We start from the raw sequence: 14,555 nt of genomic DNA, 5'->3' as shown, positions 1-14,555 counted from the left end.
CTGTTATCTTCCGAATAAACTCTTAAAGACCTAGTAATATTTTACATCAATAGCAGTCAATATTAATCGTCACCTTATTTCAGTCTCATCTGTAAGTTGTAAATTCTTGGTTATCTTCACGAACCCTGGCTAACAAGTTGAATCAGCAATACAAAATTGGGTTTAGTTATTTATTTACTAAATACCTAACTAATCACACAGAATTACATATACATAGAATGAATCATACCTTGATTACAAATGATGTCATAAAGGAAAACGTCCCTAGTGGATGGAACAGATATGACAGCTGGTTACACAAAAGAAAAGGGGTCTGGGTTTGAGTGAAAGAGAAGGAAGACTGAGGAACAAGGGGAGAAGCGATGTCTCTATCAGGCCGTAGGCAGCTACACTATCGTAAATACAGTATCTTATGCATTCTAAATTACCGCCCATTTGGAAAAGGAAAATGCAATAAATATTTACTCTGAGCTGCGCTTCGGTAGGTTGGTGGTAGATGGAAGGCCGTGTTGCCAAACCGAGTCCTTTGAAGAATGTCTCTGCTGGTAAATTGAATACGTTGTAGTAACGTCGTTGTGTGGTAGACGGGATACTCTGTCTGTTCTTTCCTAGCCCACGTTTGCAGCTGCTGTTGCTAACTCAACGGGCTAAGAGGTATCACTTCTGTAGTGAATAAGAGTTCAAAGTTCATACCATTCTCAACCAAAGCTCACGCTGAGGTTGGCTTTGTTCTGTAGTTATTATCTGAACCCTTCTGACATCGGATTGCCATCCTAATGTATCCGGAACAGGAGGTTATATTTTCGTCAAGGCTTTATATAGTGGAGGGATAGAAGGGTATGTTTCATAGTTTTATAACCCATGTCCCTTCACAGGGGCGGGCCACTGATTGAGCAGGGCCCTAACCTTATGAAAACCCAAATCTCTCATTTGGAAGCTAAAATTACATTTAATCCTTTCACCAATAATTTTATATTCAAACATTTAAATTGAACAACAATTCCATGTGAATCCGATAACTACAATGTGTAGACTTTCCACTGTAGAGTTTGTCATACTATCATTGATGAGAATGTCTCAGATGACAACCGAACTAACGTCATATTCATTAAGTACCACCGCATCTGTTCAACTGGTCGGATTACCAGAATATGGTTAATTTCCCCCCACCTTCTGATGTTTCCAGAATCTCTATGTTAACCAAGGGATTTTCAAATGTCACATCAGAAGGGTAGAGAGAGGAAAAAGGGGGATGAGATATTTCTGATTGTCATAAACCTACCCCCAGGCCAACATCATGACACTGGTATATATAAAGCCAACTATAAAGCCAACTACAACAAGGCTGCTGACATAATCCATAATCTCATCGGGAGATTGTTGCGCCAAAAGACACCAGTCCTCTGTGATTTTACCTGGTGATTTTACCTGGTGAAACGACTCCCAAATGATGAACAATATGTAACCTGCCACACTCGATGTTATAAAAAAAAACTAGATATCTCTAATGGAGGTATATCGCATGGCTATAAAGCACCTCTTGGGGACTCAGATTATAAATTCATTTTGCTCACACCTAGTATAATGCATGGCTACAAAGCTATCCAGGCTGTATCACAACCGGCCGTGATTGGGAGTCCCACAGAGCAGCGCACAATTGGCCCAGCGTCGTCTGGGTTTGGCCGGTGTAGGCCGTCATTGTAAATAAGAATTTGCTGTTAACTGACTTGTCTAGTTATATGAAGAAAAAAATATATATATATACATTGGGGCAAAAAAAAATATTTAGTCAGCCACCAATTGTGCAAGTTCTCCCACTTGTTTGAAGGTGACCAAATACTTATTTTCCACCATAATTTGCAAACAAATTCATTAAAAATCCTACAATGTCTGGAGTATTTCTCCTGTCCTGTGTGAATATGCCAGAATGATTTTTGTAGATTTTTTTTTATCTGACTTTTGATTGACTTTTTCCAAAACAGTTTAAGTTAGTCTTATTCTTTTTTTAAATCCTCAGCTATCTACAAACAATACCCCATTAAAACAAAGTAAAAACAGGTTTTTAGAAAATAAAAAACAGAAAAACCTTATTTATGTAAGTATTCCAACCTTTTGCTATGAGACTAGAAATTGAGCTCAGGTGCAACATGTTTCCATTGTTCAACTTTGAGATGTTTCTACAACTTGATTGGAGTCCACCTGTGGTAAATTCAATTGATTGGACATGATTTGGAAAGGCACACGCCTGTCTATATAAGCTCCCACAGTTGGACAGTGCATGTCAGAGCAAAAACTAAGCCATGAGTACGAAGTAATTGTCTGTAGAGCTCCGAGACAGGATTGTGTCGAGGCACAGATCTGGGGAAGGGTACCAAAACATTTCTGCAGTATTGAAGGTCCCCAAGAACACAGTGGCCTCCATCATTATTAAATGGAAGAAGTTTGGAACCCCCAAGACTCTTCCTAGAGCTGGCCACCCGGCCAAACTGAGCAATCGGGGGAAGAAAGGCCGTGGGAGGTGACCAAGAACCCGATGGTCACTCTGACAGAGCTCCAGAGTTCCCCTGTAGAGATGGGAGAGCCTTCCAGAAGGACAACCATTTCTGCAGCACTTCACCAATCAGGCCTTTATGGTAGATTGGCCAGACGGAAGCCACTCCTCAGTAAAAGGCACATGACAGCCCGCTTGGAGCTGGCCAAAAGGCACCTAAAGACTCTCAGACCATGAGAAATCTATCTGGTCTGATGAAACCAAGATTGAACGCTTTAGCCTGAATGCCAAGTGTCACATCTGGAGGAAACCTGACATCATCCCTACAGTGAAACATGGTGGTGGCAGCATCATGCTGTGGGGATGTTTTTCAGGGACTGGGACTGGGAGACTAGTCAGGATTGAGGGAAAGATGAACGGAGCAAAGTACAGAGAGATCCTTGATGAAAACCTGCTCCAGAGCGCTCAGGACCTCAGACTGGGGAGAAGGTTCACCTTCCAACAGGACAACGGCACTAAGCACACAGCTAGGACAACGCAGGAGTGGCTTCGGGACACGTCTCTGAATGTTCTTGAGTGGCCCAGCCAGAGCCTTGAATTGAACCCGATCTAACATCTCTGGAGAGACCTGAAAATAGCTGTGCAGTGATGCTCCCCATCCAACCTGACAGAGCTTGAGAAGATCTGTAGAGAAGAATCGTAGAAACTCCCCAAATACAGGTGTGCCGTGTTTGTAGCGTCATACCAAAGAAGACTGGAGGCTGTAATCGCTACCAAAGGTTCTTCAACAAAGTACTGAGTAAAGGGTCTGAATACTTATGTACAGTGTCACATTTACATATTTCATATCTTTTAAAATTCATACATTTGCAAAAAAAAAAAAAAAACCTGTTTATGCTTTTACATGATGGGGGTAAACGAGGTAAACTATGACAAGAGCAGCTAGAGAACATATTCATGTTTAGTTTAGTTTTTAGGTTAGTTTAGTTTTTAGGTTAGGTTAGGATTAGTTTTTAGGTTAGGATTAGTTTTTAGGTTAGGTTAGGATTAGTTTTTAGGTTAGGATTCGTTTTTAGGTTAGGTTAGGATTAGTTTTTAGGTTAGGTTTAGTTTTTAGGTTAGGTTAGGATTAGTTTTTAGGTTAGGATTAGTTTTTAGGTTAGGTTAGGATTAGTTTTTAGGTTAGGATTAGTTTTTAGGTTAGGATTAGTTTTTAGGTTAGGTTAGGATTAGTTTTTAGGTTAGGATTAGTTTTTAGGTTAGGTTAGGATTAGTTTTTAGGTTAGGATTAGTTTTTAGGTTAGGTTAGGATTAGTTTTTAGGTTAGGATTAGTTTTTAGGTTAGGATTAGTTTTTAGGTTAGGATTAGTTTTTAGGTTAGGTTAGGATTAGTTTTTAGGTTAGGATTAGTTTTTAGGTTAGGTTAGGATTAGTTTTTAGGTTAGGTTTAGTTTTTAGGTTAGGTTAGGATTAGTTTTTAGGTTAGGTTTAGTTTTTAGGTTAGGATTAGTTTTTAGTTTAGGTTAGGTAAGTGAAAGGGGATTCCAGCTACTTGTAGCTCTACAGGGACTGTCTGTCTGCAGTTCTGGTGAGTCAGATTGGGCCAAGGGAACACCACACAGGTGTAGGAAGGTGGCTCTTCTCATCCTGAAATTGAGGAGCCGTTCTCTGTCAGTCCAGACGTCAAATTATGGTTTCATTTTGTTTTTCGAATGGCATAAGACATAATAATCAATAGCAATGTAGCCTATTATTATAACAGCCTGGGCTGCTGTGTGATTATAACAGGCTGGGCTGCTGTGTGATTATAACAGGCTGGGCTGCTGTGTGATTATAACAGCCTGGGCTGCTGTGTGATTATAACAGCCTGGGCTGCTGTGTGATTATAACAGGCTGGGCTGGGTTGCTGTGTGATTATAACAGGCTGGGCTGCTGTGTTATTATAACAGGCTGGGCTGGGCTGCTGTGTGATTATAACAGGCTGGGCTGCTGTGTGGTTATAACAGCCTGGGCTGCTGTGTGATTATAACAGCCTGGGCTGCTGTGTGATTACAACAGCCTGGGCTGCTGTGTGATTATAACAGCCTGGGCTGGGCTGCTGTGTTATTAAACAGCCTGTATGAAAACTACCAATAAACAGCGTGATGATGCAATCCAAACGGTGCTGAAATTATCATCTAGGTGACCACATGGCTTAATGCTTTACATGAGCACACCATTTAGACAACTACAACAGTTTGAATCATGCCTTCAACTGCATTAGCCTAATGTATTCTATTATGCTCCTGATTCAGTTAATCAAGGTGTCTTGACCTCGTCTCCCAACTCCGCTGCCGCCCAATGGCTGTTCCCTCGCCTCCTAACTCCGCTGCCCCCCAATGGCTGTTCCCTCGTCTCCCAACTCCGCTGCCGCCCAATGGCTGTTCCCTCGTCTCCCAACTCTGCTGCCGTCCAATGGCTGTTCCCTCGTCTCCCAACTCCGCTGCCCCCCAATGGCTGTTCCCTCGTCTCCCCACTCCGCTGCCCCCCAATGGCTGTTCCCTCGTCTCCCAACTCCGCTGCCCCCCAATGGCTGTTCCCTCGTCTCCCAACTCCGCTGCCCCCCAATGGCTGTTCCCTCGTCTCCCAACTCCGCTGCCCCCCAATGGCTGTTCCCTCGTCTCCCAACTCCGCTGCCCCCCAATGGCTGTTCCCTCGTCTCCCAACTCCGCTGCCGTCCAATGGCTGTTCCCTCGTCTCCCAACTCCGCTGCCGTCCAATGGCTGTTCCCTCGTCTCCCAACTCCGCTGCCGTCCAATGGCTGTTCCCTCGTCTCCCAACTCCACTGCCCCCCAATGGCTGTTCCCTCGTCTCCCAACTCCGCTGCCCCCCTATGGCTGTTCCCTCGTCTCCCAACTCCGCTGCCCCCCAATGGCTGTTCCCTCGTCTCCCATCTCAGCTGCCGCCCAATGGTTGTTCCCTCGTCTCCCAACTCCGCTGCCCCCCAATGGCTGTTCCCTCGTCTCCCATCTCAGCTGCCCCCCAATGGCTGTTCCCTCGCCTCCTAACTCCGCTGCCCCCCCATTGGCTGTTCCCTCGTCTCCCCACTCCGCTGCCGCCCAATGGCTGTTCCCTCGTCTCCCAACTCAGCTGCCGTCCAATGGCTGTTCCCTCGTCTCCCAACTCCGCTGCCCCCCAATGGCTGTTCCCTCATCTCCCAACTCAGCTGCCGTCCAATGGCTGTTCCCTCGTCTCCCAACTCCGCTGCCCCCCAATGGCTGTTCCCTCATCTCCCAACTCAGCTGCCGTCCAATGGCTGTTCCCTCTTCTCCCAACTCAGCTGCCGTCCAATGGCTGTTCACTCGTCTCCCAACTCCGCTGCCGCCCAATGGCTGTGTGTGTCTGTGTGTAATAACTCCCCTTAAACCTGGATTCCTGCTCCAGATCCTCTTTTGCATTCTGACCGATGTGCCAGTTTACAGTCCATGGTGGCATCAACAGTCCTGAACCTAGCTTACAGTCCATGGTGGCATCAACAGTCCTGAACCTAGCTTACAGTCCATGGTGGCAGCAACAGTCCTGAACCTAGTTTACAGTCCATGGTGGCATCAACAGTCCTGAACCTAGTTTACAGTCCATGGTGGCATAAAGAGTCCTGAACCTAGTTTACAGTCCATGGTGGCATCAACAGTCCTGAACCTAGTTTACAGTCCATGGTGGCATCAACAGTCCTGAACCTAGTTTACAGTCCATGGTGGCAGCAACAGTCCTGAACCTAGTTTACAGTCCATGGTGGCATCAACAGTCCTGAACCTAGTTTACAGTCCATGGTGGCAGTAACAGTCCTGAACATAGTTTACAGTCCATGGTGGCAGTAACAGTCCTGAACATAGTTTACAGTCCACCATAGTCCTTATCTTCAATGTCCTTTTCCTCCAATTAAAGTAAATGTTCTATTCAGTTCAGTCCCACAATCCATTAAGAAATCTAATGAATCCAGCCTTGTATCTGTATCTGTAGGCTTCGTACCACTAATCGAAAGGAAAAATTGTCCGCATAGAAAAAGCCAAAATATTTTATCTGCGCCGGTCGGACTATAGTGTGCATTGTTTGAAACTCAGTGGTAAATTAAAATCTATCATATGTAAGCCAATATGACACCAATGTTGATTAAAAAAATGTACAAATCAACAATGTTTCGGAGGACGCATGACTCGACCTTGGCCTCTCATGCGTTTGTTGGGGAGTTACAGCGACGAGACGATCGTAATTGGATCGCAATGGGATTGGGGAGAAAAAAAATGGGGTTAAAATGTATAAATAACTAAATGTATAAAATAAAAAAATAAAAATGGCTGATTCTAACAGGACCAAAAAAAGACGTCCAAAAGACACTGGTGTAGGTACCCTTAGTGGGAAGTGGACGTCAACAACTAAACAACTGGATGGGGGTCTGGGGGAACTCTCCCGGATTTTCGGGTGGGACTCCTTTCCGAATGCTCACTCAGCCAACTAATTCAGTACTTTCAGTCTCTTACAGGAACTGGTACGTGCCTAATGTAAAGCAGCTGTTGATTTTAACCCCCTTCCCCTCTTTAAAAGGAGAAACCACATGTTTTACATAAACGTAATAGCCAGGAGGCGATCTCCCGATAGCGATGGAACTTAAACTTACGGATGTTTTAACGATGCATGGTTTCTATAACAACCAGAGAACACACACGCGTTTCCCAACACGTGCAGTAGTTAGAACATGTGTCAATGCTGATCGGATCGAAAGAAAGACAGCCTTGCTCTCGGATGAGCGTTCTCCATTCAAATCTAAGCCTTAAGCTTAGATACCGAGGAAGGATCAGCTCCTAGAAATACATGATCACCCATTGCTGCAAATATTGAGTCGGTTTATTCTAATGCTTAGGACACATGTTGTTAGACCTACACATCATGAAATTAGACAGTGGCCTACAATGAGCAAAATATAACTAATTGATTGAACATGAAAATGATTCCAATATGATTTAAATACACTGCTCAAAAAATTAAAGGGAACACTTAAACAAAACAATGTAACTCCAAGTCAATCACACTTCTGTGAAATCAAACTGTCCACTTAGGAAGCTACACTGATTGACAATAAATTTCACATGCTGTTGTGCAAATGGAATAGACAACAGGTGGAAATGATATGCAATTAGCAAGACACCCCCAATAAAGGAGGGTTTCTACAGGTAGGGACCACAGACCACTTCTCAGTTCCTATGCTTCCTGGCTGATGTTTTGGTCACTTTTGAATGCTGGCGGTGCTTTCACTCTAGTGGTAGCATGAGATGGAGTTTACAACCCACACAAGTGGCTCAGGTAGTGCAGCTCATCCAGGATGGCACATCAATGCGAGATGGTTTTCTGTGTCTGTCAGCGTAGTGTCCAGAGCATAGAGGCGCTACCAGGAGACAGGCCAGTACATCAGGAGACGTGGAGGAGGCCGTAGGAGGGCAACAACCCAGCAGCAGGACCGCTACCTCTGCCTTTGTGCAAGGAGGAGCAGGAGGAGCACTGCCAGAGCCCTGCAAAATGACCTCCAGCAGGCCACAAATGTGCATGTGTCTGCTCAAACGGTCAGAAACAGACTCCATGAGGGTGGTATGAGGGCCCGACGTCCACAGGTGGGGGTTGTGCTTACAGCCCAACACCGTGCAGGACGTTTTTCATTTGCCAGAGAACACCAAGATTGGCAAATTCGCCACTGGCGCCCTGTGCTCTTCACAGATGAAAGGAGGTTCACACTGAGCACATGTGACAGACGTGACAGTCTGGAGACGCCGTGGAGAACGTTCTGCTGCCTGCAACATCCTCCAGCATGACCGGTTTTGCGGTGGGCCAGTCATGGTGTGGGTGGCATTTCTTTGGGGGGCCGCACAGCCCTCCATGTGCTCGCCAGAGGTAGCCTGACTGCCATTAGGTACCGCGATGAGATCCTCAGACCCCTTGTGAGACCATATGCTGGTGCGGTTGGCCCTGGGTTCCTCCTAATGCAAGACAATGTTAGACCTCATGTGGCTGGAGTGTGTCAGCAGTTCCTGCAAGAGGAAGGCATTGATGCTATGGACTGGCCCGCCCGTTCCCCAGACCTGAATCCAATTGAGCACATCTGGGACATCATGTCTCGCTCCATCCACCAACGCCACGTTGCACCACAGACTGTCCAGGAGTTGGCGGATGCTTTAGTCCAGGTTTGGGAGGAGATCCCTCAGGAGACCATCCGCCGCCTCATCAGGAGCATGCCCAGGCGTTGCAGGGAGGTCATACAGGCACGTGGAGGCCACACACACTACTGCACCTCAATTTGACTTGTTTTAAGGACATTACATCAAAGTTGAATCAGCCTGTAGTGTGGTTTTCCACTTTAATTTTGAGTGTGACTCCAAATCCAGACCTCCATGGGTTGATAAATTTGATTTCCATTGATAATTTTTGTGTGATTTTGTTGTCAGCACATTCAACTATGTAAAGAAAAAAGTATTTAATAAGAATATTTCATTCATTCAGATCTAGGATGTGTTATTTTAGTGTTCCCTTTATTTTTTTGAGCAGTGTATATAGGCCTATGTAGCCAACCGTATTTATCTTTCAATAAAGTATCTTTTTACCCTTTGCTTATTTCTAAGACAACTTTATATTGTAGTCAACTTCATTCTGAAGTAATCGGAGGTCACAGAGAGACCACTTGATTTTATGTTTAGCGGAGGTCTTCAGTGTATAAAGGCACAATTAGCGGTTCTACGAGTGGTTTGAGGAAGTCGCTAAATAACGATCGTTTTCAAGGGCAACTTTAGTAACTATGTTTTTTGGAAACAGCTCAGAGATTTAATGATGTGCCTACGGAGGTTCTAACCATGATCTTAACCTTTTGGATGTTTTGGGGAAACTGGGTTCTGGACAATACATTATGTGAGACAAACAAAAATATATTACATTTTCATAATTTGGTACAATCACCTTCCGGTGTAAAAACCTTGGAAATTAAAAACAAAAAAACTATGTTTTAATTAAGAAGTGAGCGTTGGTCTTAAGCCGAAAAAGAAAGGACATTCACATGAGTTTAAGGGTTGGAGGGTTTAAGGGTTGGAGGGTTGGAGGGTTAAGGGTTGGAGGGTTGGAGGGTTAAGGGTTGGAGGGTTTAAGGGTTGGAGGGTTTAAGGGTTGGAGGGTTTAAGGGTTGGAGGGTTTAAGGGTTGGAGGGTTAAGGGTTGGAGGGTTAAGGGTTGGAGGGTTAAGGGTTGGAGGGTTAAGGGTTGAAGTGTTTAAAAAGGTTGGAGGGTTTAAGGATTGGAGGGTTTAATGGATGGATGGTTTGAGGGTTGGAGGGTTGGTGGGTTGGAAGGTTTTAAGGGTTGGAGGGTTAAGGGTTGGAGGGTTTAAGGGTTGGAGGGTTTAAGGGTTGGAGGGTTTAAGGGTTGGAGGGTTAAGGGTTGGAGGGTTAAGGGTTGGAGGGTTAAGGGTTGGAGGGTTTAAGGATTGGAGGGTTTAATGGATGGATGGTTTGAGGGTTGGAGGGTTGGTGGGTTGGAAGGTTTTAAGGGTTGGAGGGTTGGAGGGTTTAAGGATTGGAGGGTTTAACGGATGGATGGTTTGAGGGTTGGAGGGTTGGTGGGTTGGAAGGTTTTAAGGGTTGGAGGGTTTAAGGGTTGCAGGGATGGAGGGTTTAAGGGTTGGTGGGTTTAAGGGTTGCAGGGATGGAGGGTTGGAGGGTTTAAGGGTTGGAGGATTGGAGGGTTTAAGGGTTGGAGGGTTGGAAGGTTTAGGATTGGATGGTTTAAGGGTTGGAGGCTTTAAGGGTTGGAGGGTTTAAGGGTTGGAGGGTTTAAGGGTTGCAGGGATGGAGGGTTTAAGGGTTGGTGGGTTAAGGATTGGAGGGTTGAAGGGTTGGATGGTTTAAGGGTTGGAGGGTTGAAGGGTTGGATGGTTTAAGGGTTGGATGGTTTAAGGGTTGGAGGGTTGGAGGGTTATGGGTTGGTGGGTTAAGGGTTCAAGTGTTTAAAAAGATTGGATGGTTTAAGGATTGGAGGGTTTAATGGATGGAGGGTTTGAGGGTTGGAGGGTTGGAGGGTTTAAGGTTTGCAGGGATGGAGTGTTTAAGGGTTGGATGGTTTAAGGGTTGCAGGGATGGAGGGTTGGAGGGTTTAAGGGTTTGAGGGTTGGATGGTTTAAGGGTTGGAGGGTTGGAAGGTTTAGGATTGGATGGTTTAAGGGTTGGAGGCTTTAAGGGTTGGAGGGTTTATGGGTTGGAGGGTTTAAGGGTTGGAGGGTTGGAGGGTTTAAGGGTTGCAGGGATGGATGGTTTAAGGGTTGGTGGGTTAAGGGTTGGAGGGTTGAAGGGTTGGAGGGTTGGAGGGTTGAAGGGTTGGAGGGTTTATGGGTTGGATGGTTTAAGGGTTGGAGGGTTGAAGGATTGGAGGGTTTAATGGATGGAGGGTTGGTGGGTTGGAGGGTTACGGGTTGGTGGGTTAAGGGTTCGAGTGTTTAAAAAGGTTGGATGGTTTAAAGATTGGAGGGTTTAATGGATGGAGGGTTGGTGGGTTAAGGGTTGGTGGGTTAAGGGTTGGTGAGTTGGACGTTTAAGGGTTTTTACTTAGTGATGAGAATTGGTACACACACACACACACACACACACACACACACACACACACACACACACACACACACAGGATGTTAAGCTTATCCCATAGACTTTGCTAGATGACACATATTTGTATCTGTCCCATTATGACGCATGTGCAGCGCCATTAAGGCCATCTCCATTTTGAAGTAGGCAATTTTCTTCCACTACTTCTATGAGTAGGTTGCATACAGTCACCTGGAGGTTTTTTACTGGTGATTTACTGTTATGGAATTCATCTACAGCTATGGAATGTTTGCTCAGGAGTTTAATTCATTGGCTGATTCTTCCTGATAACCTGGATGGAATTGTTTGATTCTTCTTTAACCCATAGGAAGTCCCACCCAGTTCCTAAGTCCTCAATGTCCATGCCAAAACAGGTCATCTTTATCTCTATAGGGTATCCGTAGTAACTGTCTGTGTTTCAGGACGTGTGTCCATGAGGTCCATGTGGCTATGGCATGATGTTGTTGTTGTTGACATGCAATGTGTTGTTTTTGTTGACAGGATGTTGTGTTGTTGTTGTTAACAGGACATGTGTTGATGCTGTTGTTGTTGACAGGATGTGTGTTGTTGTTGTTGACAGGGTGTGTGTTGATGCTGTTGTTCTTGACAGAATGTGTGTGGATGTTGTTGTTGTTTACAGGGCATGTGTTGATGTTGTTGTTGACAGGACGTGTGTTGATGTTGTTGTTGTTGACAGGACGTGTGTTGATGTTGTTGTTGTTGACAAGGAGTGTGTTGATGTTGTTGTTGTTGACAGGGAGTGTGTTGATGTTGTTGTTGTTGACAGGGCGTGTGTTGATGTTGTTGTTGTTGACTGGGCGTGTGTTGATGCTGTTGTTGTTGACAGGATGTGTGTTGATGCTGTTGTTGTTGACCGGATGTGTGTTGATGTTGTTGTTGTTGACAAGGAGTGTGTTGATGTTGTTGTTGTTGACAGGACGTGTGTTGATGCTGTTGTTGTTGACCGGATGTGTGTTGATGTTGTTGTTGTTGACAAGGAGTGTGTTGATGTTGTTGTTGTTGACAGGGCGTGTGTTGATGTTGTTGTTGTTGACAGGGCGTGTGTTGATGTTGTTGTTGTTGACTGGGCGTGTGTTGATGCTGTTGTTGTTGACAGGACGTGTGTTGATGTTGTTGTTGTTGACAGGGAGTGTGTTGATGTTGTTGTTGACAGGACGTGTGTTGATGCTGTTGTTGTTGACCGGACATGTGTTGTTGTTGTTGACGGAACATGTGTTGTTGTTGTTGACAGGACACGTGTTGCTGTTTTTGTTGTTGTTGTTAACAGGACATATGTTGTTGCTGTTGCTGTTGTTGACAGGACATATGTTGTTGATGACAAGACGTGTGTTGTTGTTGTTGACAGGACATGTGTTGTTGTTGTTGAGAGGACGTGTGTTGTTGTTGTTGTTGACAGGATGTGTGTTGATGTTGTTGACAGGACATGTGTTGTTGTTGTTGACAGGACATGTGTTTATGTTGTTGTTGACAGGACGTGTGCCCATGAGGTCGTTGCTGTTGGTGCTTCTGCTGATTGGCGTCCAGGCTGTACTGAACATGGGAGGTGTCCTGGGCCCGGTGGCAGCCAACCACAGCGCAGAACACCACACAGTAGCCAATGGCAGAGCAAAACAGCAGCGGGCGGCCCGCCTCTCAGTGTCACCTCAGCAGGAGCAGCAGACTCAGCAGAGACCCAGCCGGACCAGACAGGCCCACAGGCCAGCCTCTCTACCCCAGGGCTGGATCTCTTCCCTGGGCCACTCTGAGACAGGCTCCCCCTCTACCTCCTCCATCCCAGAGGTGGACACCAAACTGTTCAGCAAGCGGCTCTACCACTCCTCACCGCGCGTCGTCTTCAGTGACGTACCCCCCTCTCACCACGGCCTGGGGGGGGAGACGGGGGAAGAGGAGGGAGAGGAGGAAGTGGGGAGGGTGATGGGTGGGGGAGTGAGGGTGAGGCGGAAGGCGGGGGGGCAGCCCATGCACAGGGGGGAGTACTCCGTGTGCGACAGCATCAGCGTGTGGTTGGGGAACCTGACCAAGGCCACAGACATCGCCGGCAACGAGGTGGAGGTTCTGCCAGAGGTGAAGATAGACAACGTCCGCAAGAGACAGTTCTTCTACGAGACCACCTGCCGTGTGGCCACACCCCCGGGGGGCGGAGCTGGGGTTGGGGGAGGAGTTATGGGAGGCGGGCCCAAGGCGGGGGCCAAATCAGGGTGCCGCGGCATCGACAGCCGTCACTGGAACTCGTACTGCACCAACACGCACACGTACGTGCTCGCGCTCACCAAGTCCAAGGAGCAGATGGCGTGGAGGCTGATACGCATCAACGCAGCGTGTGTGTGTGTCCTCAGCCGCAAGTCCTGGAGGCACTGACCTTTAACCCCTGGGACTATGGACCCTGAATCACACACCATCATCACTGACCTTTAACCCCTGGGAATATGGACCATGAACCCCGAACCACACACAGGACACACACCATCAATACTGACCTTTAACCCCTGGGAATATGGACCATGAACCCTGAACCACACACCATCATCACTGACCTTTAACCCCTGGGACTATGGACCCTGAACCACACACAGTACACACATCATCATCGGCCGTCACTAGGGGTCGAGTATGATTGCCCTCCTGGTGGGTCTCACACACACACTCTTGAATCACCCCCCCCTACCTCAGTCAGTGTCCTGGTTCTTCTAAGTTATGAGGACTGTAAGTCATATTTATATTTTAAACAGTCTATTATGAATATATATATATATATATTATATAAGTGTGTATATATACACGCATCATGAAATCAAGCTTTCATTGTTGTGTTGTTGTTGTTGTTATTTATTAAACTCTTCAGTATATGCCTGGTTCCTTTCTCTCTGCCTCATTGGCTTTTGGAGGTTTTCAGAGATCTCTATTTACACCATGCAGAGAGACATGGTGTGTGTGTGTGTGTCTGGTGATACTCTCCTTATGGGGACCAGAAGTCCTCACAAGGACAATTCAAACAAGTGGGGACATTTCGCCGGGCCCTACAAGGTTTAAAGGCTATTTTAGGCTTAGGGGTTAGGTTTAGGGTTCAAATGAGGGTTAGGGTTAAGGGTTAAGTTTAGGGTCAGGTTTAACGGTTAGGGAAAATAGGATTTGAATGGGAATCAATTGTTTGGTCCCCACAAGGATAGTATAACAAACGTTTGTGTGTATGTGTTTGCGTGCATGTGTATGTGTTTGCCGGTGTGAGTTTGCATGGTGCCTGTGGACATGTCCGAGAATCTTACCCTGGCCGTGCTGGCCCTCACTGGTTGACCAGGCAGAGTACAAGAATACACACACTGTCTGGGACCAACCTGATGCTGGAACTTCGGGATTCCTGTCACCTTGGAGTGCTGGTGTTAACAAAGCCGATGGTGTTGAGAA

General features: G+C 46.2%; 1 protein-coding gene across 1 annotated transcript in view; it reads left to right on the top strand.

Moving 5' to 3' along the window:
- The window catches only part of ngfa (nerve growth factor a (beta polypeptide)), a 129,416-nt gene extending 115,417 nt beyond the window's left edge, over positions 1–13,999 (top strand). The window contains exon 2 of the mRNA XM_036989114.2: positions 12,625–13,999. Within this exon, the coding sequence (XP_036845009.1) occupies positions 12,636–13,511 (876 nt within the window). The 5' untranslated portion in view covers positions 12,625–12,635 and the 3' untranslated portion in view covers positions 13,512–13,999. The remainder of the gene's footprint in view (positions 1–12,624) is intronic.
- Positions 14,000–14,555: the final 556 nt, after the last annotated feature.

Source organism: Oncorhynchus mykiss, chromosome 9 (genome assembly GCF_057628025.1).
Source record: "Oncorhynchus mykiss isolate SJ-2025 chromosome 9, ASM5762802v1, whole genome shotgun sequence".
Classification (NCBI taxonomy): domain Eukaryota; kingdom Metazoa; phylum Chordata; class Actinopteri; order Salmoniformes; family Salmonidae; genus Oncorhynchus; species Oncorhynchus mykiss.
This window is presented reverse-complemented; position numbering and strand designations above follow the sequence as displayed.